This window comes from Solanum verrucosum, unplaced genomic scaffold (genome assembly GCF_900185275.1).
Source record: "Solanum verrucosum unplaced genomic scaffold, falcon-dt-bn FXZP01000229.1, whole genome shotgun sequence".
Lineage (NCBI taxonomy): Eukaryota > Viridiplantae > Streptophyta > Magnoliopsida > Solanales > Solanaceae > Solanum > Solanum verrucosum.
Window position 1 is genome coordinate 6,454,040 of NW_026020011.1, and position 27,187 is coordinate 6,481,226.

Here is a 27,187-nt window from a genome sequence, read left to right on the forward strand (position 1 = left end):
AATTTATGTATTATTTTATACAAATTTTAGTTATTCATGAATCATATTTTGATTATTAATATTTAATATAGTACATATTCCATATTTTATATAACCTGTATAAAATAATACATACATTTTCTCATACCTTATGCATTTATTAATTATGCGAATTTTGAAATTGCAAATCAAATACTCCCTCTGTTCCTAATTACTTGTCCACTTTTCTTTTTATAATTGTCCCTAATTACTTGTCCATTTTGACAAATCAAGAAAGGACAAAATTTTTTTACCTATTATACCCTCAATTAATTACTTTGAAAAAGGTTGAAATTTTGAAAATCATAAATTTTTAATTCATCCACTTTATAATTAATAAGGGTAAAATGATAAATTCACTATGTTAAGAATTGTTTTCTTAATAGGTGTGTCAATTAAAAAAATATATAAGTAATTAGGGACGGAGGGAAAAGTATCATATATGAACCTAAGATCTAATACACGCATAACGACACTTTGACTTTTCTTCACCTTCTTTTGCCAAGGGCAAAGTCAAAAGTCTTCTTAAATTACTTGATTTTAGTACGTACTCTTTAATTTCTCTCATTAAAAAATAAAATAGGGTATTTCAATTAGGAACATGATAAGAAGTTACCATAAAGACTATGAATAAATAGTGAAAAAAGGTGAAGTCTTGTTCTTCATTAAGTCTCTAGCAATTATAACTAATATTCTTCAACAACAATGTCACACACTTTATCTTCTGAAATTCACAAGTACGATGTATTTTTGAGTTTTAGAGGTGAAGATACACGAAGAACATTCGTGAGTCATCTCTATAACGCTTTAATACAAGGAAGAATTGATGTTTTCAAAGACGATGAACGTCTAGAAATCGGAAAATCAAATTGACGAACTACCAAAAGCCATAGAAGAGTCTAAATTTGCTATAGTGATATTTTCTGAAAGCTATGCATCGTCAAAATGGTGTTTAGATGAGCTTGCACACATTATAAAGTGTCAAAAGGAATTGGACCAAATTGTATTTCCTATTTTCTATAATGTGGATCCATCAGATGTGCGTCATCAAACTCAAACTTTTGCAGAGTCTTTTTCCAAACATGAGGAAAAATACAAAGACGATATCGAGAAGATTCAAAGATGGAGGGATGCATTTGCGGAGTCTGGGAAAATATCAGGGTATCATTTGCAAAATTACAAGATTACTTTTCTTTGTCTTATTAACTGTCAAGTCAAATGTGCCATATAAATTGAGTCAAAGAGATCATATTTTATTTGATTTCTAAAGTTCGATCTAAATGGTTGTTCTTTTCATTGTTACATTTAGGGATGAGGCAGATTGCATCAAAAAAGTTATTGACAGACTAATGTCAGTTTTGCATATTGAATCTGATGACGATGATGTTCGTGCCTTCATACGGGGCATGGACATTAAATCTCCAATTCTTATCGATGGAGGCAAAATGGTATTATTTCTTTTATAATTTGAATCCTCTTAGTGAAATTTGATAGATATCTATCTTATCACGTCCATTAAGCAGGGGTGGCTCAAACCCGTTGGTGGTCTAAGGCCAAAATCAAACTAGAGGCCTTAAAAAAAATTATAAATATTTTTATTTAAATCTATTTTTCTAGCTTTTTGAGATGCAAAGTTGTTAATAATTTTTGTGTAGTCAATCTCTTCTAATAATTTTTTTTCAATCAATAATATAGCCAAACCACTTAATCTTTCTTGAGACATTGTCGATCTTAAATAAGATTTTATTATTTTTAATTTTGAAAAACTTCTTTCGGCTGAGGCGACTGTTACGGGAATTGTTAACATTACTCTATAAGCAATGTAAGCATTTGGAAAAGAATCAAGTCTTTTTATTTGATTGAGTATCTCAATTAGAGTATTGTCTTCTACTTTTATGATTTCCCTTAACACTTTTAATTCAGAAAATAAGTCTAAACTGTCAATATCGGAGTGAGTATTATGTTTTAAGGAACATTCAAGATTAAGACAATATTTTTTTAAATTCTCATCATCTAATGATCTCAATTTTTTCCCACTAAATAGAAAACCAAAAATATTTTCATATACTTCAAATTGTTCAAATCTATTTTGAAGTGAAAAAATGGCTTGGTCTACTATGTACAAGAAGTAATCAAATCTAAATGATTCTTCAAGAGATCTTGTGATTTCATTATCAACATTTTCATCAAATTGTTCTTTTCTATAAATTACACGTTTCTTACGAAATACAAGTTCTATATTCATCTCTAATGCAATTTCCTTAGCCGAAATCATAGCACTTGTAAATCCTTCTTCTCTATATGTTTTAAAAAAAAAGAAACTAAACCTCTTAATTGATCTATAGCGACATCAATATGCATATCTTTTGATTGTAAACTTTTGCTAATTGAATTTACAGCAAATAATACATCATACCAAATAGTCATACCCAATAAAAATTCAAAATTTTCAAGCCAAAAATTGCTAAACAATTAGCTTCACTTTTAATTTTTGGATCATCACTAACTTCTTCTAATTTAAATAAAGCATCTCTTATTTGTGGAGTTTGAAACCTTATTGCTTTAACACTTTCAATACGACTTTTCCACCGTGTTTGTGACAATGATTTAAGAGTTAAACTAGGTACACTATCTTTTAAAATTTTCCACCGCTTAGTAGACGAAGAAAATAGGGAATATATACGTTGTACCACTCCAAAGAATGATATAGCTTCCGTACAAGAATTAACCATATCACAAAGTACCAAATTTAGATTATGACAACCACATGGTGTATAAAATGATCTAGGATTTATATCAAGAAGTCTTTTTTGCACTCCTCGGTGTTTTCCCTTCATATTAGACTCATTATCATATCCTTGTCCTCTTAAATTATCAATATCAAGTCCAATACATTTTATTTCATCTAAAATAACTTCAAAAAGACCTTCTCCACTTGTATCATCCACTTTTAAGAATTCTACGAAATATTCGGTTACATTTATTGGAGTTGCCGAAATATCTACACTCCGTATTATAAAAGACATTTGGTCTTGATGACTTGTATCTGGCGTGCAATCAAGTATGATAGAGAATTACTTTGTTTTTATAACTTTTTCAATAATCTTGTTCTTAATTTCACTTGCCAATAAATTTATTAATTCATTTTGTAAATTATGTCCAAGATAATGATTATGAATTTCATCATGTTTGATTCGTCGAATATGTTCTTGCATAATTGGATCAAATTCTGCAATCATTTCAATAAGACTCAAGAAGTTTCCGTTGTTTTCTTGATAGGTTTTTTCATTTTCCCCCCTAAACGCCAAATTATTTCTTCCAAGAGTTTTGATGATGGAAATAATTCTTGACAATACATTTTTCCAATGTTCTCTATCTCTATTAATTTGATCTTGAATGTTTTTATCGATTGTTTTATTATTACGCAATCTAAATTCTAAATCAATCCATGAACTCATATTAATAATATGTTGGTTAGTTGTTTCATCAGTTCTAAGCTTAGTAGTAAGATTTTTCCAATCTCTACTACCTTCATTAGCTAACTTATTATTCTTTGCATTAAATGTCGAATTAAATAACTTACAACAAAAACAAAATACCTTATTCAAATCTTTGAAATAAAATAACCATCTTCTTTCATGTCTTTCTCCATTTGCCAACTTTTGAAAATAATATGTAGTAGAAAAGTGCCTTAAAAATTTATCCTTCGGAAAACATGTGTCGGTAATTCTAATTGGCCCCTTTTCTACTAATAAGTCTCTTAACTCTGCATCAACAATATTCCATTGACTAGGATCATAGATATTTTTAGGAGTATGATTATTTAATTCATTTATAAGTTCTTGATTTTCTTGGGAATCTACATCCGACTTTTCACTAATTTTCTCTCCTTCTTCTTCTTTTTGGTTTATATCATTGTCTAACTCAACTTCAACTAAGTTAGTAACTTGTTCATCTAAAGAGCATTCCCCTACCTTTTTTAATTTAATTTTAACATTGTTTTCCAAAAATTTATCAAGAGCACCTTTTTGAGATTTTATCAAGTTTTCGACTTTTCTTTTTCTTTTAAGTTTTGAATGACCGAATTCATATTTTCTAGTTGACATATTAAAATCTAACAAATATTTTAAACACTATTTACAATATCAAATAAAAAATATAATAAACATAAGACACAAAACAAAAATAATATTAGAAATTAGAATGATATTACCGAATTCAAAAGCAATGAAGACTTGATTTTCGAAAATGAATCGGGCTCCTACAATATAGTTTTCTCCAAATTTAAAATATAAAAGTATCAATAGAACAAGTAAATTTGTAAGCTTTGAATAAGAGATAGATGTAAGATTAGAAAAGAGAAAGTGAGAAGAAATAGAAGGGAGGATGATAGACTATATAAAAATAAAATTAAAAAATCTATATAAAAATATAAAACTGAACGTAAGAATGATGATGTGGCATGCCTCAATGGCCAGAATGACTATTTAGCTATTTTGTCAGAATTTTGAAATTTTTGCTTATTTTCTATTATAAAACCTTCATGAAAAACTATATATTTCCTTATTAATTATTATTAGCATTTATTGAAATCACTCCTACTAATCATATATGTTAACTAATAACGTTATTTCATTTATTCCTTTCCTTATCAATAAAATACTATTAATTTCCTAGAATCTCTCTATATTCTTTATGTTACAAAAGTTTTTTGTTTTAATTAGATGAATTATATCTCATTTGTTTCTTCCCTTATTAATTTAATATTAATCTTTCTTAGAATCTCTCCATTTTCCTTATGTTACTTTGGTTTTCTTCTCTTTTTCTTTCTGATTGGATAAATTAAATATCATCATTATGAGTATTAATGTATGAGAAAAAGTCGGCCAATTTTTACTTACAAATACAAACTGACAATGTCATATTCCTTCTGGCACAAATTGATTTCACTTTCATTCTCTTTGTAATATCTCCATTAAAATTTGGTAAGTTCAACAATTCTCTCTTCTTCTTTTAAATATAAGTTCAACAATCCACTTTGTCGTTTGTGAATAAAATGCTTTGTAAATTTTATTTTTATCTTTTTTTTCTCTTTCCTCATGTATGATATAAATTTTTTCTCTATATATATTTAAATAGGTTTGCTCTCATCAAGGTAAGATCAATTATCTTCTTTTAAAAATTGTATATAGATTATAATATCATTAATTTTGAATTTGAATTTTATGTTTTTCATTTCTAATTCAAATGTATCAAAATTTAACTAATTTTTTTTATCACCAATCTTGAGGAATATTGAATTTGTGCAAGACAAATTATTTAAAAAAATTATATGTACACGAGCCTAACTAATTTATTGATGACCAATCTTAAGGAATATTGAATCTATGCCTAATTTCTTAATGACCCATGTTAAGGAATATTGAATCTATGTAACACAAATTAATTAAATTTCAATATGTAAAAGAGCTTCAATATGACAACAAATTTTGATGTAATAAGTTTTTCTCTTTTTTCCTCTTTTATTTATTTTTCAATGAAAAGCAATATTAAAGTATTATCTAATAACAGAGAGGACAAGAAAATGGAGGAGCGTGGAATGGCATCAAAGGAATATAGACGTTAAAATTATTGAATGAATACAACATTTTATGTTATTGAGGATTAAATGGTCGTGTCATGCTTGAAAGGTATTAAAATAGAATTATGATCATTCAAAATGCATAGAGATAATCTCAGGAAAGATGGTGTATGCACTTTTTTTTTATCTCTTACTTTTTGTTTCATTTTAATACAAGTATATTGTTTATTTATTTAATCAAAATTACACTATTCATTATAGCGTCATAACTTAGGAAAGTGAAAAATAATATAAAATAATAATTACTTACGTAAAATCCAAAAAAAAAAATATCATTTTACAATTCAAGCAATCTAATCATCCTTGACCAAAAAATAATTTCTAATTCATTCACAAATAAGTACTAAAGAAAATTATTGCTAAAGAACTTATAAATGTTATGATTTTATTAACTTGAAAATAGACGTAATGATATAAATATTTGTACTTATAAACATATATAATTGATGATTCTGAAGAGATTACTAATATATTTTTCTATTAAATTATTTTTATTTTTAGATATGCTTACATTTTATTGGGATTTAGTATGATGTTGAGAAATTTCACAGAGGTTAAATTTACGGTATCTGTCTCTTTTTGGAGATTTTCTTTATTTTTTCCTACTTTATATGCTATATTACATTTTTTTTTTAAAATTCACACATTTTATTCTCTTAGTAATATTAAATGTGTAATGTTAACCAATAGCCTTCATCTTATTCTTCAAGTCAAACTAAAGCATGTAAACATCAAAAACATAACAACTTAAAGAGCTAATAATGTGATCATTTCTACAAATTCTTACAGTGTCCTTATTTATAGTACTACATGTCTATTAATTATTTTAGGGTTTATGATAATAAAAATGTGAGAGTAATGAAAATAAAGATCATTAAATTACATTAACCGCTTGTTTTGATTGTTAATCTAATTTTATTGTATTGTATCGTTTCTTTCTTATAGAATAATGAGAATTTTCGTTATTACGGTTAGTTTAACGATACAATACAATAAAATTAGATTAACAATCAAAACAAGCGGTTAATGTAATTTAATGATCTTTATTTTCATTACTCTCACATTTTTATTATCATAAACCCTAAAATAATTAATAGACATGTAGTACTATAAATAAGGACACTGTAAGAATTTGTAGAAATGATCACATTATTAGCTCTTTAAGTTGTTATGTTTTTGATGTTTACATGCTTTAGTTTGACTTGAAAAATAAGATGAAGGCTATTGAATGATGATCAATTTGTGGGTGTAGAAATCGACAAGAGGTCGTAAGATTGTGCATTGATTTCGTATTGTTTCCTTCTATTTTTAATGATTAAGATCGTAAAAAAATTAGTGCACTTTTTTACATTTTCTTTCTATGATTTTTCTTTTATTTTGTATTTTATACGGGTTTTTTTAAATTTAATCCTTCCTAATTAACTAAAAATGGGGCCTTTGCATTTATTGTCTTAGTTCTAATATATATTTTTTTTAATTTAAGCCTACCTAATTAACTAAAAAATGGGGTCCCCTAAAATTGGGGGCCTAAGGCCAAGGACATTTTTGTAAGCCTAGCCAGCCGCCCCTGCCGAATTCAAAAGCAATGAAGACTTGATTTCCGAAAATGAATCGGGCTGCTGCAATATAGTTTTCTCCAAATTTAAAATATAAACTATTAATAGAACAAGTAAATTTGTAAGCTTTGAATAAGAGATAGATGTAAGATTAGAAAAGAGAAAGTCGAAAGAAATAGAAGGGAGGATGATAGACTATATCAAAATACAATTAGAAAAAAAATTAAGGTATAAAAAAAGAAGATAACTTGTACATTAAAAAAAAAGTACATAACTTTTTATTTGAAAGTTAAAAAGTCATAGTCATATCTATAGACTATCACTTCATTAAGCCGTTTGCATTTATTGCCTTAGTTCTAACTTCTTCTTTTTTTAAAAAAAAATTAATCCTTCCTAATTAACTAAAAAATGAGGTCTTTGCATTTATTGTCTTAGTTCTAATATTATTTTTTTAATTTAATCTTACCTAATTAACTAAAAAATGGGGTCCCCTAAAATTGGGGGCCTAAGGCCAAGGACTTTTTTGTAAGCCTAGCCAGCCACCCCTGCCATTAAGTACCTAGTTGCTAGTTTCAAAATTGTGTTAGTTGACCCTTGAAAATATTGTTTCAATTATCAATACAAAATCCTATTTAGTAAGTAATATAGTGATCAATAGTCTTTAAAATACCAAATATTATGTATACATGTTTTTTTATAAATGATTAATTCACACTTGACATATGTCCACAACTAAAATTACATATTCAATTATAGTTTTATTCTTTTATTGCGTTAATTTCGTAAATATTAGAATTTAAATTAATATACAACTAATTGTCAATGAAAAGGACCAATGTCTATGTGTACCGTGTTACATGTATGGGTGAAGACGGATATGTTGATGTGCGATTAATGGAAACTAAGAAACTCGATGAAAAAAGTGGCCTCATTGTTCTAGGAGTGGAGTTTCGTCCCGAATGAAGAAGAGAATAATCCTCCTCTTACTATGCCCTTGGCCCTTCTAGAGGAACATACTGATAGAGAAAATTGAATTTGATTAGACAATGTGTGTTTATAGTAAGGTAGAAATTTTAAACATTTTAATATGATTCTACAAGATTTAGTTTCGTTCAAGTGTCGAGCTTATTTGCATCGACATCTAGTTAGTTGTTTAACAAAATTTATGTACTTTGGTTATTTGTGTTTGTGTTTGATCCCTAGTTAAAAAGACGCACTGGATTTTTTTACAGTCCAAAAAGTGGCGCTACATTTTTGTTTTAGAAGAGCGTATAACAACATTATGAGTATCCATTTCTTCCCAAGCAATTTAAAACAAATCAAAGCTTAAATACTACGATCTTTTCATCTCAAATTATATCTCATGATTTTTTAAAAATAACTATCTCAAGTTTTTTGTCATTTTAGGAGTTCAAGATAAAATTAATTATTTTTTTTCATATTTTATCTAAAGAGTAGTAATGTTCTTGAAACTACAAATACTTCAATACGTAAGTAAAGAAAATATTTAATTTAAAGAGATTATATAAATAAGTAGAGAAATTTTATTTGATGCCGTAGGCTGGCAATTAACCTCCATTGTACATGGGAGGGTGCCCGCCTAGTGTCATTGTGCATGTAGTAGATCTCACCTCCATTGTACATGGGAGGGTGCCCGCCTAGTGTCATTGTGCATGTAGTAGATCTCGCACAAGTAATATCATATTTTATGAGTTGAAATTGGAAGATGATAAGAAGTTCCCATAAAGACTATCAATAGTCTTTACGATACTTAATTTTCTGAATTTTAGAGGTGAAGATATGTGTAGAACAATAGTTTTAACGGTATAAGTATACATAATTTTAAGTTTACTTAAAAGAGTGGTCCTAATAAAATATTAATATGGTCATCTTCAAACTTTTACATTGACATTGGATACACAACTCCAATTAATTGGTCCATTTTGAAGATATCCATTACTAGGCCTACCAATTTAATAGTACTAGAGAAATTCCATCCTCAAATTTAGGGCTGGGCATTTGGTATTTCGGTTCGGTTTCAGTTTTTTTTTTTGGTTTTTTTTGGTTTTCAGTTCTTGTACAACATGTACCAAACACCGAACCGAAATAATTCGGTTCGGTTTTTATTATTTCGGTTCGGTTTATGTTATTTCGGTTCGGTTTTTGTTAATTCAGTTTTTTGTTATGGGCCTGCTTAGTGGGCTTTTTAAAATTTTGTAAGTTTTTTGTTTATTTTATTTATGTTTATTTCTTTTTGCTTATTTTACTCTGTTTTTCAAATTATTGTATGATTCAAAATAATAAATTGTCGCTAACATTGAAATTTAGCCTTGTTATAACATTGAAATTTACCGGTTGTTGTTGTGCTGCGGCTGCCTGCTGGTCGATTGGCGGCTGCTGCGTACTGCTGGTCGCCGAAACGGTCGACGCTACTGTAGTCTGTAGACAACTAGACGTGGGAAGTGGGAACGGTAATTTTTGCCTTTTGGGAAGTGGGTCTGTAAAGTTGAAAAGACAAACTTTTGTTTTTAATTTTAAATTATAAGATTTATTATTTAAAATTAATAATTAATATAATATTAATATATATATTGTAATATAATATATTTTGGTAAACCGAAATATCGAAATACCGAATTATACAAAAATTACATACCGAAAACCGAACCAAAATACCGAAAGATACAAAATCATATACTGAATACCAAACCGAAAACGAAAACCGAAATACCGAAATACCGAAATAATTCGGTTCAGTTCGATTTTTCGATTTTTCAATGTTTATGCCCAGCCCTACTCAAATTTGGTGGAAAATATCAAACATTAATCTTTCAATGTCAAAACAACTTAGAGTAATTAATTAATAATCTTATCAGATTACCATAATATTTTGTTATTCAATAGTACTATATATTTAGTTTAGTTTCTAACGTAATAACTAAAATAGGGGACCTTTGTAATTTTGTATCGTGGCACCTTTATCGAGATGATATGTTATTTGTCTCTGATCGAGCCTGATATGTGCTAAGGCAAAATTTTCATCAGAAATTTTATCATTTACTATATTTGAAATCGATGATATTGTATCTATGTGTCGCAATAGACGATGGTTTAATTATTAGTCCAAGAAAAATCATCGTTTAGTGTATTGCACACCAATTTTTCAGCCCAGCAGACTGTTTTAGAGAAAAACTCCATTCATTTTTAGTGGTCATGCTTTCTTTTTTAAATTCAAACGATAAGAATTTTAACTAACATTTTATGATGTATTTTTTATCATATTAATATGCAAAAAATTGCAATTTATAGTAATTTTCGTATAGTTTTTGAATATCTAATTTTTTAATTTAAAATATCAAATTAATATAATCTAATTCAACTTTAAAAATTAGTTAAATTATCTTTCGAAAAGCGCAACATTACAACGAAAAAGGAACGGATGGAGTATCAAACATATGGTATTACTTAATTGTGCGACATCTAATAAACGACGACATACACTTAGAGGTCATTTGATAGGATGTATAAAAATAATGTTAAATAGAGTGTATTAGTTATGCTTGTATTCACTATACATAAATTATTTTTTATGCATTGTTTAGTTTGGTGTACAAAAAATAACATGAATTGCATAAAAAATATTTATTTATAAAAATATCCTCCATAATTATGATGAAAAAGATGTAAAAAGGAGTTTTAAGGGGTAATTGAGTTTTTAACCATACTAATGCATGTATTGAATCTCTTTGTGTTACTAATACCCAGAAATCAATTATATAGTAATACACTTTTTCATACACAATAACGTGTATAACTAATGTGTGCAAACAAGATACTATTAATACACATAGTTAATGTGTGTATTATTTTTGCTAATACACTCTACTAACACCGCAACTTTTGTTGGCTTTTTTGGCCAAGGGCTAAGTCAAAAGTCTTCTTATCTGTATTTTGTACGATCTCATTAATGAAAATGTCGGTTACCTTTTGACTTTGAAGGAGTAGAAACATAATAAGACCATAAAGACTATGAATAAGTAGTGAAAAAATTAGGTGAAGTGTTGTTTTTCATTAAGTTGAGAATTTCCAAATTAGTTTTTAGCAATTGTAACTAATATTCTTCAACAATGTCACACGCTTCTTCTTCTAACATTCAAAAGTACGATGCATTTCTGAGTTTTAGAGGTGAAGATACACGCAGAACATTTGTGAGTCATCTTTATAACGCTTTAATACAAGGAAGAATTAATGTTTTCAAAGACGATGAACGTCTAGAAACCGGAAAATCAATTTCTGACGAACTACCAAAGGCCATAGAAGAGTCTAAATTTGCTATAGTGATATTTTCTGAAAGCTATGCATCGTCAAAATGGTGTTTAGACGAGCTTGCACACATCATGAAGTGTCGAAAGGAATTGGACCAAATTGTAATTCCTATTTTCTATAATGTGGATCCATCAGATGTGCGTCATCAAACTCAAACTTTTGCTGAGTCTTTTTCCCAACATGAGGAAAAATACAAAGGCGATATCGAGAGGATTCAAAGATGGAGGGATGCATTTGCAGAGTCTGGGAAAATATCAGGGTATCATTTGCAAAATTACAGGTAAGATTACTTTTCTTTGTCTTATTAACTGTTTCAAGTCAAACGTGTCATATAAATTGAGTCAAAGACAATATTTAATTTGAGTTCTAAAGTTCGATCTAAATAGTTCTTCTCATCGTTACATTTAGGGATGAGGCAGATTGCATCAAAAAAGTTGTTGACAGACTAATGTCAGTATTGCATATTGAATCTGATGACGATTATGACGATGATGTTCGTGCCTTCATGCGGGGCATGGACATTAAATCTCCAATTCTTATCGATGGAGGCAAAATGGTATTATTTCTTTTATAATTGAATCCTCTTAGTGAAATTTGATAAATATCTATCTTATCACATGTAAAAAGTAAAGCGGTCAGTCCATTAAGTACCTAGTTGCTAGTTTCAAAATTGTGTGAGTTGACCCTTGAAAGTACTATTTCAATTATCAATACAAAATTGAGATAAGTGTCAAAAACACATTTAAATTATCTTTTTTTTTTAGTTTGATATTTAAACTATTAAAAATATGAGTTTCATACCTAAATTATCACTTTTTAATTTGAGAAACACATTTCAGTGGTGTGTGTAATACACTATTTCTTTTAATTGAAAAAACCTTGACACATGACATTCCACATGAAAAAAATATTTCAACCAACAAAAAATAAATAATAAACTATTAATATTAATTAAAAATTAAAGATTAAAGTATTACTATCCATAAAAAAAAATATTTTTTTAAAAAAATTAAATTATTTTTCTTACCCCACAACACCACCTCCTCTATACGTACCCCCCTCCTCCCCCCGACAATCCCCCATCCTTTTATAAAAAAAATTATTTTATAAAATATTTTTAAAAAATTCATACTTCACCCTCCCCCGCCCCCTCCCAAAAAAAACCACCCACTCATTCCCCCCCCCCCCCACCCCCCCTTCTCCCAAAAAAAAAAATTGATATTATTTTATTTTTAAGAAAATAAAAATTCTACCCCATCCTAGTTAACCCTCCGATCTTAATTTTTATTTTTAATTCTTTTTACATTTTTTCTCATTTTGTGTTAGATATGTACGTACGTATATTTTTAGAAAAAAAAAATTAGTAGTGTACCGAATATAACATAAATAAGTAAAAAATTAAGTAATATAATGATCAATAGTCTTTAAAATACCAAATATTATGTATACATGTTTTTTTTATAAATGATTAATTCACACTTGACATATGTCCACAACTAAAATTACATATTCAATTATAGTTTTATTCTTTTATTGCGTTATTTTCGTAAATATTAGAATTTAGATTAATATAAAACTAATTGTCAATGAAAAGGACCAATGTCTATGTGTACCGTGTTACATGTATGGGTGAAACTGTGGAAGTCATGTCAAGTGGGCAGGGTCAGTCCATGACCGATCCAACCCGACCTGATAAGAAAGGGCGAGTGACTAGCCTGCCCCATTCATAAGGGTTGTTGGGTGGTCAGGGTCCAGGCGCAGGCCAACTACTAGCTTCTTGGCCCATTCATTAGGATTGTTGAGTGGTCTCTATAGGACCTTTTTCGATTTGTTTTCTAATTTATGATGTCCTATGTTTGTGATTTGTCTTGTTAAATAGAGTTTTTCGTTAGATGAGAAGAGGAAGAAATGTTTTATGATAGCAGCAAGGGGACTTGATATTGAATGGAGTCATGAACCAAAGAAGTGGAAATGGTTATCTCACTCTGACTCCAGGTTTTATATATTTGCAGTCCCTTTCCATATTTTAGTATAAAATTTGAAAGAAATCAGTAATAATTATTGAGCAAGGTTAATTTTTTTTTTTTGTAGATTCGCGGAAGTGGCTAAACTCAAGAAGGTCTCTTGGCTTGAAATTCAAGGCAAAATTGATTCTCGAAGACTGTCAAAAAGAACCAAATATGTTGCTTATCTAGTGTTCAAATTGGAAGATAAATTCTATGGCCTTGAAACTGTTAATGCAGTTGTTAGATTTGTTGATTCTGTAAGTAAAAAAGATGCGGAGAAACAAGCTAGTGTTGTGCATTTTGCAGGACGAGGACCTAGAGAAACGCTACCCTTCAAAAGAGCTGATGGATGGATGGAATTAAAAATGGGAGACTTTTTCAATGATGCGGGAGAAGACGGATATGTTGATGCGCGATTAATGGAAACTAAGAAACTCAATGAAAAAAAAGGCCTCATTGTTCAAGGAGTGGAGTTTCGTCCCGAATGAAAAAGAGAACAATCCTCCTCTAACTATGCCCTTTTGTTTTGGTCTCATTTTGATATTGAGGGGTACTTACCATCCGAACAACTCTCTCTCTTCAAACATTTTAATATGATTCTACAACTTTTACTTTTTTTACCGTCCAAAAGAGGCGCTACATTTTTGTTTTAGAAGAGAGTATAACAACATTATGAGTATCTATTTCTTTCCAAGTAAATTAAAACAAATCAAAGCTTAAATACTACGATCTTTCCATCTCAAATTATCTGTCGTGATTTTTTTAAAATAATTATCTCAAGTTTTTTGTCATTTTAAAAGTTCAAGATAAAATTAATTATTTTTTTTCATATTTTATCTAAAGAGTAGTAATATTCTTGAAACAACAAACACTTCAATACATAAGCAGAGAAAATATTCAATTTAAAGAGATTATAAATAAGTAGAGAAATTTTATCTGATGGCGTAGGTGGGCATTATACATGGGACGTGGGAGGGTGCCCGCCTAGTGTCATTGTGCATGTATTAGATCTCGCACTAGTAATATCATATTTTATGACTTGAAATAAGAAGATGATAAGAAGTTCCCATAAAGACTATCATAGTCTTTACGATGCTTTTCTGAGTTTTAAAGGTGAATATACGCGTACAACAATAGTTTTAACTGTATAAGTATACATAATTTAAAGTTCATTTAAAAGAGTGGTCCTAATTAAATATTAATATGGTCATCTTCAAACTTTTACATTGACATTGGATACACAACTCCAATTAATTGGCCCATATTGAACAAACCATTCCTAGTACTAGGCCTACCAATTAAATAGTACTAGAAAAATTCCATCCTCAAATTTGGTGGAAAATATCAAACATTCTTAATTCTTTCAATGTCATAACAACTTAGAGTAATTAATTAATAATCTTATCAGATTGCAGCTAACACATAGTATACCATAATATTTTGTTATTGAATAATACTATATATTTAGTTTAGTTTCTAACTTTTTTCTATATTAAATCAAGGCCTACCAATTTCTCTGATACTTTTTACTGAACGACCCTGAAGTTATTGGAAATTTCGAAGAACTGATGTTGCAGAGCCAATAACCACAAGGCAATAAAGTCTTTTAAGTAGCGAGAGTCGTTTGATAGTTGATTAGAGTTATGCAGATATTAATAATACATGAATTAGCTACGAGAGAGTTTATGTAGGTATTAATAATACATGAATTAGCTACGGGAGAATTTATGTAGGTATTATGACCAGCTAGGAGATGAGTAAGAAAAACTTATCTCCTAGCTAGTCAGCTACTCCTCCATTCCTTTTTATAAAAACTAAAACGCATGCTATGTGTGTTCAGACATATGCTCCTCTGTTGAGATTTGGATATTTCCATAATCAAGATCAAAAAAAATTTCAAATTCTTGTTGTTGGTATGGCTCATTCTCAAATATTTCTTCTTCATCAACTTGCCCCATGTCAAACACATCTCTTGGTTGTAAATGTATAGCTACACTCCATTCTTTATCAGTTTCATCATCAACATAGTAGACCATATTTGCTTGTGATGCTTCAATATAAGGATCATCATCCTCACGATCACCGGTGTGAATCAATTTAGAAAAATTGACACAATTAAAATTCCAAACATCTCTTTTAAACCCTCTATCTCGAGTAGTGTCAGCCCACTTGCATTTGAAAAGCACAACCCTGAACTTTCCATAATAGTTAAGCTCAATAATATCTTCCAACTTCCCATAATATGGCAAATCTGCTTGTCTTGCATTTCTATCAGCACTAGATGCAATGCAAGAAGTGTCAGACATAAGAAAAACTCCACTATTTTGAGTTTCCAATCCTTGTTCTCTAGACAAAGTTCGAAATTTGAACCCATTAATGTTATAAGCAGTGAATCTTCTTGCATATGGCGCTGGACCTTGTGCTAAAAACTTTATTTCATCAGAGATTGTGTCTGCTATATCTTGATTCATTATCTAAATAAGAAAAATATTTTCGTCAGATATTCTAAATTGAATTAGAAATCCTATGCAAAAGTATCATTCTAATTTAAATCACTCACCCGCTTAGGAAACCAATCAGCAAACTCTCTATTAATTCTCTTTTCTACCTCTGTTACTGAAGGTTTTCTGCCTCTTGAACTCCTTTTAATGTGTTGCCTGAATTCACTACAAAGGAAATCAATCAACAATCCTTTTATTAATGTGTTTTTAATAGATCAAGCTTATTTAAATTACTTACTCAATAAATGGCTTTGCTGAAGCGCAATTGAGTAATACATATCGATGAGCTTGAGTTTTCTCCAAATGAGTCAAAGGAAATGTTATGAAGCCTCCGACAACTTTACCTTGTCGAGGGAACATAGATGACATTTCAGAAACCTTATTACGATTTGATTCATCATTTACTCGTTTAGGCCTATTTATCCTCGACTCGATATCCTCAAAATAACGAGAAAAAAGAGTTAGAACTTCTTCAATTTTGTGACCTTCAGCTATACATCCTTCTGCCTGTGATTTATTCCCTATAAGGGACTTGAAATGACCTAACAATCTATAATTAAAATTACATAGTATTAGAACAAGCATTTATTTTGAAATAAAGTTATTTTTGAATAAGATATTTTACCTTTCAACAAAATACATCCATCGATAATGTACTGGACCACCTTGTATTACTTCGTCCACTAAATGGACAGTTAAATGAACCATTACAGTAAAAAAGGATGGAGGGAACAACATCTCTAGGTGGCAAAGAGTGGTAACAATCCGTTTTTGTAGCTTTTCTAGGTCCATGAGGCTCAAGTTTTTCAGACAAATGTGTCTAAAAAAGGAACAGAACTCTACCAAAACTGCAACAACTTGATTCGGAAGCACATTGCGAATTGCTATCGGCAGTAATTGTTCCATAATGATGTGACAATCATGACTTTTTAATCCAAAGATCCTCTTTGATTCTAGATGTATACAACGAGATATATTACTTGAATAACCATCGGGCATTGAGATATTCTTTAAAGTTGTAAGGAAGGTCACTTTCTTATCCTTTGGAATTGTAAATGCACCAAGCCGAAAATCATCATTCTCATCTGGCCAAAGGTCTTGCCTTATATCCATATCTTGTAGATCTTTTCGAGCTTTAATATTATCCTTTGACTTTTCTTTATCATTTAACAAAGTGTATACAATATTGTCAAAAACATTTTTCTCAATATGCATAACATCTAAATTATGATGCAACAAGTTGGATTCCCAATAAGGAAGATTGAAGAATATGCTTTTTTTCTTCCACTGTTGAGTTAAACCTTCACCCACACTGCTTTGTCTATTGTTTATTCTTTTTCTTTTTCTTTTATCATTCAACTTTGCTTGTCTTCCAAATGTAACATCAATATTTGTCACTTGTTGCAAAATATCTGATCCAGATAACTTTTTTGGGGGGTTTCTTTCTTCTACAGTTCCATCAAAATGATTCTTCATTAATCTGAATTTGTGATTTCTTGCCAAAAATCGACGATGACCAACAAAGCACCACTTTTTACTATGATGAAGTCGACAAGGTTCCATGTCAAAATTACAAGATGGACATGCAAAACCGGTATATGTGTTCCAACCAGATAAGATACCGAGGCCCGGAAAATCACTAATTGTCCACATAAGAGCTGCCCGCATTCTGAACATTTCATTCTTTGATGAATCAAAAGTCTCTACACCTTCACTCCACAACTCATTTAACTCCTTAATAAGAGGTTGTAGGTATACATCTATGTTATTTCCCGCCATCTGTGGACCTGGAATGATCATTGATAGAATAGAACTTGGTTGTTTCATGCACAACCAAGGTGGAAGGTTATATGGAACCAAAATTACAGGCCAAATGCTATAATTAGTACTCATCGCTCCAAAGGGATTGAAACCATCACTAGCTAGCCCTAACCGAACATTTCGAGAATCAAAAGCAAATTCAGGATGAGTTGTATCAAATCTCTTCCATGCCTCACCATCTCTAGGATGCCTTATGATTCCATCTTTGTTACCACCCTCCGCATGCCACCTCATATGTTCTGCCATCTTAGAGCACATGAACAATCTTTGTAATCTTGGCTTTAATGGGAAGTAACGCAAAATTTTTGCAGGCCTTTTTTTTTTCTTACCCGTAGCAGCCACTTTACTGTTTGTATTCTTCTTATCAAGCTTCCATCTAGAAGTGTGACAATGCTTGCATGTTTCCTCATTAACATCATCTCCCCAATACAACATGCAATCGTTTGGACAAGCATCAATCTTAACATAATCAAGACATAGCTTGTTGATAGTTTTCTTGGCCTCATAAAAAGAATCAGGGATCTTTGCAAATTTAAAGGCATCCCTGAGTAGATCCAGTATCATAGTCATTCCTTTGTCACTTAGACCAGACAAACACTTTATGTGATATAATTTTAACAAAAACTCTAATTTTGAGTACTTAGACCCTTCATACAGTTCTTCCCTTCCATCTTTAAGCAACTCAAAAAAGTCTTTGTCATATGAAGTGGGCATATCATTTAATATCTCTTCTTCTGCCACTACTTGCGATGGACCTACATCAACGCTCTCTCGCATAAACCCATGAAATGCTTCATTAATCAATAATTCTACGGGATTTTTTGGAGGCTGTGTATCCTGAGTAGCCTCTCTGCTTTCAGAATTTTGCAACACAGTTGTTTCCCCATGCATAACCCAAATGACATAATTTTGAGGAAACGGCTTGCAAATCAAATGATCAAACACTACAGCTCTAGTCTGCCATTTTCCAAAACAACATTGAGGACACGGGCATTTTATTCTATCTTCTATAGCTCCATTTTTAAATGCAAATTCTAGGAACTGATTCAAGCCAACCAAATATTCTTTTGTGGTCCTTGGCATTCGAATCCAAGATTTATCCATTGAAAAAACAAGATTAGCAGACAATATCACCTATAAGCATCAGATGAACTTGAGGCCTCAACAATTTCCTTAGAGGCCTAACCACTGAAAAATATATATTGATCTAAGCAAATGAAAGAGTACCTCAACTTTCTTTATCCCTGAAGATCTAGAAGCTCTCCCGTTAATTCCAGTTCCAAATATTGGAGAGGGATCGGACCTGATAAATTAAACAAAGGAACATTTTCTATAAGATTATACATTTGTTTATATAAACAATACAGGAACAATGGAGGACACACTTTGGTCCAAAATGGGATGTTTTTGTACAGAGGAAGTCTGTTTCTATAAGATTATACATTTGTTTATATAATGTATGCATACAAGTATACAGAGATAAGTGAAGATTGAGGGCACATGTAACAACTAAAGAAGAATTAATTAACAAACAAAAGGGGAAACTATATACACCTTACTCCAGCATAAACAAGGATCGACGGAGACAACAACTCCAAATTTTACGAAGAAACAAGGCACCTGTTAGCGACACCATTTGAGACAAAGTGTCCCCAAAAAATCTGTAGACACAGAATGTCTCGAAGAATCTGTAGAATCACCAAAATTATAACAAAATAAACATAATTCTACCACAAAATACATGCTCAAATTTGATATTTCGAATTTTTCATCCATGAAGAATACAACAAAATTAACCTAATTCTACCTCCATGCATCTATACAAACAGCCAAAAAAACAAACTTATCTAGTAAATACAACCAGTAATTTGTACAATTTGTGAAGATTCAGATGAGAAAATCCAAAAATGTGAGGTGGGTTCATTATTCAAAGAGGTGAGAAGTGGAAAACATTACCTTAGAACACCTATCCCATTTTGAATCTAGTGAGTAGCTGAAGTTTACAGAGTTGTGAGGAGACGTGCAGCTGTAGACGGCGGAGAAGTGCCGCTGTAGACGGCGGAGAAGTGTCGTTGTAGAGAAGTGTGGCGGTGAGAGAAGTGTGACAGTGAGAGTAATTTGGAAGGAGTGAAGTTTCAAAAGCTGTGATTATTTTGTATTTTGTAATTAAATTAAAAATAGCTATTTATTAAATTACCTATTTCCAAAAGCTGTGAGTGTTTTTTATTTCATGAATTAAAAATATATATGTTATAGTTTAAAATAAAAATTGTATTTGGAGATAGCAGGTGTTTAAACCTCCGGTATTTACTTAAATTTTTTTCTGGGGGTTTTAAATCCTCGATGTTTACTTTTATTTTGCGTCAGCTACCAAACCCCCGTTATTTAATGTAATTTGTGGGGGTTTCAGCTAACCTCCGCTTTGAAACCCCCACGATTTAGGTGTTTTTTTGTAGTGTTAGTTGTCGTGGTTTTCTTTTTTAAACTCAAAGGATAAGAACTTTGACTGAACGATAAGAACTTTGACAAACATTTTACAATGTAGCCAAAAATTGCAATTTATAGTACTTTTCGTATAGTTCTAGAATATCTAAACTTTTAGTTTAAAGTATCGAATTAATATAATCTAATTGAATTTTGAAAATTAGTCAAATTAACTTTCGAAAAACGCAACGTTATAACTAAAAAGGAACGGAGGGAGTATCAAACATATGGTATTACTTAATTGTAAGAGATCTAATACACGACGACACTTAGAGGTCGTTTGATAGGGTGTATAAAAATAATGTTAAATAGAGTGTATTAGTTATGCTTGTATTAACTATACATAAATTATTTTTTTATGCATTGTTTGGTTTGGTGTATAAAAAATAACATGAATTGCATAAAAAAATTCATTTATAAAAATATCCTCCACAATTATGATGGAAAAGATGTAAAAAAGGGTTTTGAGGGGTAATTGAGGTTTTAACCATACTAATACATGTATTGAATCTCTTTGTGTTACTAATACCTAGAAATCAATGATATTAGTAATACACTCTTTCATACACAATAAAGTGTATAACTAATGTGTGCAAACAAGATTCTATTAATACACAAAGTTAATGCATGCATTATTTTTGCTAATACACTCCACCGACACCTCAAGACTTTTCTTGGCTTTTTTGGCCAAGGGCCAAGTCAAAAGTCTTCTTACCTGTATTTTGTACGACCTCACTAATGAAAAAGTAGGTTACATTTTCATGACTTTGAAATAGAATTATAGAAACATGATAAGACCATAAAGACTATGAATAAATAGTGAAAAAATTAGGTGAAGTTGCTGTTCTTCATTAAGTTGAGAATTTCCCTATTAGTTTTTAGCAATTGTAACTAATACTCTTCAACAATGTCAAACACTTCTTCTTCCAAAATTCAAAAGTACGATGCTTTTATGAGTTTTAGAGGTGAAGATACACGTAGAACATTTGTGAGTCATCTCTATAACGCTTTAATACAAGGAGGAATTAATGTTTTCAAAGACGATGAACGTCTAAAAACTGGAAAATCAATTTCTGATGAACTACCAAAAGCCATAGAAGAGTCTAAATTTGCTATAGTGATATTTTCTGAAAGCTATGCATCGTCAAAATGGTGTTTAGACGAGCTTGCACACATTATAAAGTGTCGAAAGGAATTGGATCAAATCGTAATTCCTATTTTCTTTAATGTGGATCCATCAGATGTGCGTCATCAAACTCAAACTTTTGCTGAGTCTTTTTCCCAACATGAGGAAAAATATAAAGATGATATGGAGAAAATTCAAAGATGGCGGGATGCATTTGCTGAGTCTGGGAAAATAGTAGGGCACCATTTGCAAAATTACAAGTAAGATTATTTTTCTTTTTCTTTTTCTTTTTACTCCCCCTCCGTCACAATATAGATCTCTTAATTTGATTGGACACGGAATTTTTTAAAAAAATAAAGAGAAATTTTGTGGTTTTAAACTTGTCGTGTAGATTGTTGGAATTGAAAAACACACTAAATATAGAAAGAGAATCTCTTATGGACAAATCAAAAAGGAAAGTAAGACACTTAGCTAGGGTTTAGACATGCCATATGAAGTCCTGATTTCAAATCAATGTTTGGGCATGTGATTTGGAATCCCAAATTCTCCATATAAAAAAAACATGCTTTGAGATTCCAAATCCATGTTTTTGGAGAATGATTTCAGATTCTAATCTCAAAATCTCATATTCAAATATTGATTTGAAATCATGACTTCATATCGTATATCCGTATGCAAACTTAAATTAGAATATATATAAGGAATAGTATTTTTCGAGCTTTGCCTTCTTGGGTGATTCAAGAAACATAGTGTTTTTATTGTTGTGCAAAAATAATTAAAATTAATAAAATAAGGTATATATAATATCATAAAGAGAGTATACCCTAAATATAAATTCTATAATCTTGTATTCTCTTTATGCCTTATGTGACATAATCCATTCAAAAAAAATATCACTTTTATATTAATAGAAGGAATTTAACTTTAAATTTTCTTTTGTACCCTTAATCAAATGATCATTTACAACTCCACACAAGTGTTTAAGGTTCTTTTTAGATCATAAATTTCAAATTTTGTTCTTTTCTTTCTTAAATTTTATGCCAAATCAAATGATGTCACATAAATTGAGATAGAAAAAAGTTCGATTTCTAAATTTCGATCTAAATAATTGTTCTTTTTATTGTAACATTTAGGGATGAGGCAGATTGCATCAAAAAGGTTGTTGACGAACTAATGTCATTATTACATATTAAATCTGATGACGATGGCGATCGGGGCATGGACGCTGAATCTCCAATTCTTATTGATGAAGGGAAAATGGTATTGTTTCTTTTATAATTTGAATTCATGACTAGCCTTCCCCATTCATAAGGGTTGTTAGGTGGCCTGAGCCTAGAACCAGGCCACCAAACATGTAGTTAATTATTGGCACGAATACAAATAAGTCTGACTAATTGTACAATGAAAATGACCCTCATGGCTATTGATGTGTTTTATATATGGTATAATACGCGGCCAGTTGTAGCTAGTCATGTCAAGTGAGTTGGATTGGCATGTGCTGAGCCCAATCATACACCATAAGAATATGCCAGACCCGTTACTAGCCTGGCCCATTCATAAGGGATATTAAGTGGTCTATAAGACCTTTTTCAAATTGTTTTATAATTTATAATGTCTTATGTTTGTGATTTGATATGTCAAATAGAGTTTTTCACGAGATAAGAAGACGGGAAAGAAATGTTTCATGATAGCAGCAAGAGGACTTGATATTGAATGGAGTAATACACCAGACTATTGGGAATGGTTACCTCACTCTGACTCCAGGTTTTATATATTTGTGGTATCTTATCTTTCTATGTACTAGTATAAAATTTGAAAGGAATTAGTCATAATTATTGATAAAAGTGAATTTTTTTGTAGATTCGGGGAAGTGGCTAAACTCAAGTGGGTTTGTTGGCTTGATATTCGAGGCAAAATTGAAACTCGAAGACTATCAAAAAGAACCAAATATGTTGCTTATCTAGTGTTCAAATTGGAAGATAAATTCCATGGCCTTGAAACCGTTAATGCAGTTGTTAGATTTGTTGATTCTATGAGTGTAAAAGAAGCGGAACAACGAGCTAGTGTTGTACATTTTGCAGGACGAGGATCTAGAGAGACACTACCCTTTAGAAGAGGTGATGGATGGATGGAATTAAAAATGGGCGACTTTTTCAATGATGCAGGAGAAGACGGAGATGTTGATGCGCGATTAATGGAGACTCAACGTCTCGAAGCAAAAGGTGGCCTCATTGTTCAAGGAGTGGAGTTTCGTCCCGAATGAAGAAGAGAAGAATCCTCCTATCTTACTATGTCTTTTTGTTTTGGTCTTATTTGGATTGATTCAAATACTTTTATATATGGCCCTTCTAGATGAATGTATTAATCGAGAGAATTGAATTTGATTAAACAATGTGCCGTTGGTAGTAAAGTTGATTTTTTAAAATATTTTAATATGGATTCTATAAAATTTAATTTTGTTCAAAGATCGAGCTTACTTGCATCGACATTTAGTTGTTTAAAAAAAAAATCATGTACAATAACAAAGTGAGTTGATGCATACACCAATTGTCTATAGTATCAATTTCTGCACTCAGTTTCAATAAACTCTTTTCCTCCCTCACTATTCCGAAAGGCAAAAGACTTGTCCAATCTATTGTCATATGATTAGGAGGTAAGAGGTTTGAGATGCAGAAACATCCTCTCACAGAAATGCAAGATAAAATTGCATATAGTACATTATTATGATCAGCCCTTCCCTAGACCCCTCGCATAACGAGAGCTTAGTGCACCGTCATACCCTTTTAAAATTTTATTTTCTATTGTGCAACTATTCTTTTGCCTTTTACTAAAGAATATTGTGATCTTCCTGCAATCAATGACATACGCCAATTTTTGGAGGGGTTCTCTTCATTGAGTGCCCCCAACAATTCTAGTTTCAATTTTTTTGGTGTAATATTATACAACAAAAAACGGATTTAAGATATGTATATAATTAGTGTATTTTATGAATATTCAAAAATCGTCTCAAAAAGATTTTGTTAAATATTTGGTTAATTAGTTTAGTTTAAGTTATGGTGTATGTTTTGAGTTAATTAATTTATAATTAAGTTAATTATTTTATTTTGTTAAGATGAAGAAGCTTGTTAATTAATTAATGTTAATTCATCATATCTAAGCATATCTACCTCTATGGTCTACTGTCACATATGTCAAGAAATTATGAATTAATGCATAGATATTGTCATTTATTAATATTGACCGCAGATTGTTTATTAATAACTTTGATAGTCATAAAACTCTTACTCATACTTTCTTTATTTCCGTTTGTTTTGCCGCATGTGACATTTATTCGAGTCCATTTTGGACTCCATCCCTGCTTTTCGTTAAGTTGAAATTCATTATCGAGTCAACTTCATCATTCCAAGAACCGAAAACCGATTTACAAGGCAACGGAAGCAAAATACAGGTCTTCGGAGCAAAAAAGTAGGCTGTATACATGATATACAACAGATTATACACAGTATATATACTGATATACAATGTGATACAGCCCCATATACAACAAAAATAGGGTCAGAAGCCCACCTAAAATTCCAGCAAAGTATTTTGTCGTAATTAGGCCAAAAACCCATCTACTTTGGCAATTATTTTAGGAAAAGTTGTATAAAATAGCAAACTATTAATTCAAATTAAATGTTATAGCCATAGTTTATTTTAATTGTAATTCGCAGCAATCATCCCCTTTTTTTGCCATCTAATTCGATATACAACTAGCCATTTTCGGTATACAATTAGCCATTTTATACATTTCGATATAAAATGTGTTTGTGTTTGTATAAAGCGAGAGAAAAGTGTATATACAAATACAAATACATATATTTTCGTCTTATACACTTATCATTATAAAAATAAAAATTTTATTATACAAATTACAATGTATAAATGAATTTATACAAAACTGAACAATTTGTATAAAATTGAATGTTTGTAGTGAATTATACAAATCAAAAGCTCCATAGCAAACATAAAAACTGCTATGGACGCAATTATGCAAACTAAGCTATAACATATAAATATAATTTTTATGTTTGTTATATGTGAAAGTTTTTCATTAGTTTATTAGTATTTAGGATAGGTACAAAGTGTTGGACCGAAAGCCCAAAGAAATCAGAATTAGGCTCAAGTACTTGCCCAGACGGATAGAAAATCAGACTTGGGCCCAATACTTCTTCCTCTTTATATTTTAATGAGCAACTTTCACATATAGCAAACACAAAAATCATATTTGTATGTTATAGCTATAGTTTGCATAATTGCGCTCCATAGCAAACATAAATATGTATATTTCGCTATACATCAGTTGTATAATCTGTTTTTGTTTCGGTATACATATACAAAAGATCAATTGTATAATCTGTGTTTGTATAAAGCGAGAAAGAGAGAAAAACAAAAGAAAACTAGGCAGGGGAATATCGTATTTATATAATCATAAGTGTATAGACGAAAATATAAGCATTTGTATTTGTATATACAATTTTCTCTCGCTTTATACAAACACAAACGCAATGTATACATTTGTGTTTGCATAAAGTGAGAGTGGCAAGCGAGCTCTGGGAGAGGGGAACGAAAATATGTGTATATATACAATTTTCTCTCGCTTTATACAAACACAAACGCATAATATACATTTGTGTTTGTATAAAAGCGAGAGAGGCGAGGGAGATTGCCAGCGAGAACGAGAGTGGCGAGCGAGATTCACCGAAATAGCAACAGTTTGCTATGGGGTACAATTAAATCAAACTATATTTATAGCATTTAATTTGAAAATAGTTTGCTAATTTATACAATTTTCCCTATTTTAATTTGCTCATTTTGTTATTTGATTATTTGTTGACAAATCTTAAAGTTTCAACTTGATTCAAATTCCCCAAAAATTAGTCATTTTATTATTAGTTATTTCGGAAACCCCTTATTTGAAAATTTCAAGTTTTTCTTTACTTGGTCATATTTAAGTAAAAATGTGCTCCTTTCAAATTCAAGTTTGTTTATTTCTTTAAAGAAATTAATAGCATGTCTACTTTCTTTTTTTAGCCAAATAATTTAAATTGTCGGATAACTGCGTGTTAGCGGGCAATTCAAGTGCTTTCAAACCTTCCTGAAATGTTAATGTGAACCCCGAACCCCCTTTGGTATTTTCAAACGATTTTATATGTTTAAGTCTTTTGAAAATTATGAGTTTTCTTGATTTTTCTTTAAAAATTAAGTGTCGACTCTAATATAAAATTGGTTTTTCTTTAAAGGTAAGTTAAATCGATTTTTTATAAAAATAAGTCTTATATTTCTCTTTTTAAATTCGTCAAACATCCATAAATAATATAATACAATATTAAAAATACTTATTAAAGTCAATAATCCAAATAGAGTTTGTTTAGAAGTAATTACTTAGTTGATTGTGACATAACCAAATTAATATATATATATATATATTATTATTATTTTCTCTAGGTACTTTTTACCGAACGATCCTTGAAGTTCTTGGAAATTTCGAAGACTTGATGTTGCAAAGCCAATTATAACCCCGAGGAAATAGTCTTTTACGTAGCAGGGTTGTTTGGTAACTGATTAGGAGACTACAGTTATACGGACATTAATAATATATGAATTAGTTAGGAGAGAATTAATGTATTATTTTATACAAAGTTTAGTTATCTTCATAAATCATGTAT

At 30.4% G+C, this 27,187-nt stretch overlaps 4 protein-coding genes, 1 long non-coding RNA gene, 1 other non-coding gene and 1 pseudogene across 6 annotated transcripts; 5 read left to right on the forward strand and 2 right to left on the reverse strand.

Moving 5' to 3' along the window:
* The first annotated feature begins 723 nt into the window (after positions 1-723).
* Positions 724-1,586, forward strand: LOC125820392 (TMV resistance protein N-like; annotated as a pseudogene).
* Positions 1,587-11,342: 9,756 nt separating this feature from the next.
* On the forward strand, positions 11,343-14,035 carry LOC125820045 (protein PHLOEM PROTEIN 2-LIKE A5-like). Its single transcript, XM_049499463.1, has 4 exons — positions 11,343-11,821; positions 11,950-12,097; positions 13,421-13,536; positions 13,633-14,035. Exons 1-4 carry the CDS (start codon positions 11,343-11,345, stop codon positions 14,033-14,035), a joined length of 1,146 nt encoding a protein of 381 aa, XP_049355420.1.
* A 1,338-nt stretch (positions 14,036-15,373) lies between these two features.
* LOC125820393 (uncharacterized) lies at positions 15,374-18,646 on the reverse strand. Its single transcript, XM_049499820.1, has 4 exons — positions 16,674-18,646; positions 16,287-16,598; positions 16,108-16,204; positions 15,374-16,021 (listed from the first exon to the last, which is right to left on the reverse strand). The coding sequence occupies exons 1-4, from the start codon at positions 18,644-18,646 to the stop codon at positions 15,374-15,376; spliced, it is 3,030 nt and encodes a 1,009-aa protein (XP_049355777.1).
* Positions 18,647-18,754: 108 nt separating this feature from the next.
* LOC125820063 (uncharacterized) lies at positions 18,755-19,890 on the reverse strand. The gene is made up of 3 exons (XR_007442506.1): positions 19,826-19,890; positions 19,097-19,172; positions 18,755-19,003 (listed from the first exon to the last, which is right to left on the reverse strand). It is a non-coding gene; the product is annotated as an uncharacterized LOC125820063 (long non-coding RNA).
* Positions 19,891-21,260: 1,370 nt separating this feature from the next.
* Positions 21,261-21,743, forward strand: LOC125820058 (TMV resistance protein N-like). The gene has a single exon (XM_049499475.1). The coding sequence runs from the start codon at positions 21,261-21,263 to the stop codon at positions 21,741-21,743; it is 483 nt and encodes a 160-aa protein (XP_049355432.1).
* Positions 21,744-22,652: 909 nt separating this feature from the next.
* Positions 22,653-23,757, forward strand: LOC125820394 (F-box protein PP2-B10-like). The gene is made up of 3 exons (XM_049499821.1): positions 22,653-22,739; positions 23,125-23,243; positions 23,340-23,757. Exons 1-3 carry the CDS (start codon positions 22,653-22,655, stop codon positions 23,740-23,742), a joined length of 609 nt encoding a protein of 202 aa, XP_049355778.1. The 3' UTR covers positions 23,743-23,757.
* Positions 23,758-24,268: 511 nt separating this feature from the next.
* LOC125820503 (U5 spliceosomal RNA) lies at positions 24,269-24,380 on the forward strand. The gene has a single exon (XR_007442519.1). It is a non-coding gene; the product is annotated as a U5 spliceosomal RNA (small nuclear RNA).
* The last annotated feature ends 2,807 nt before the right edge of the window (positions 24,381-27,187 follow it).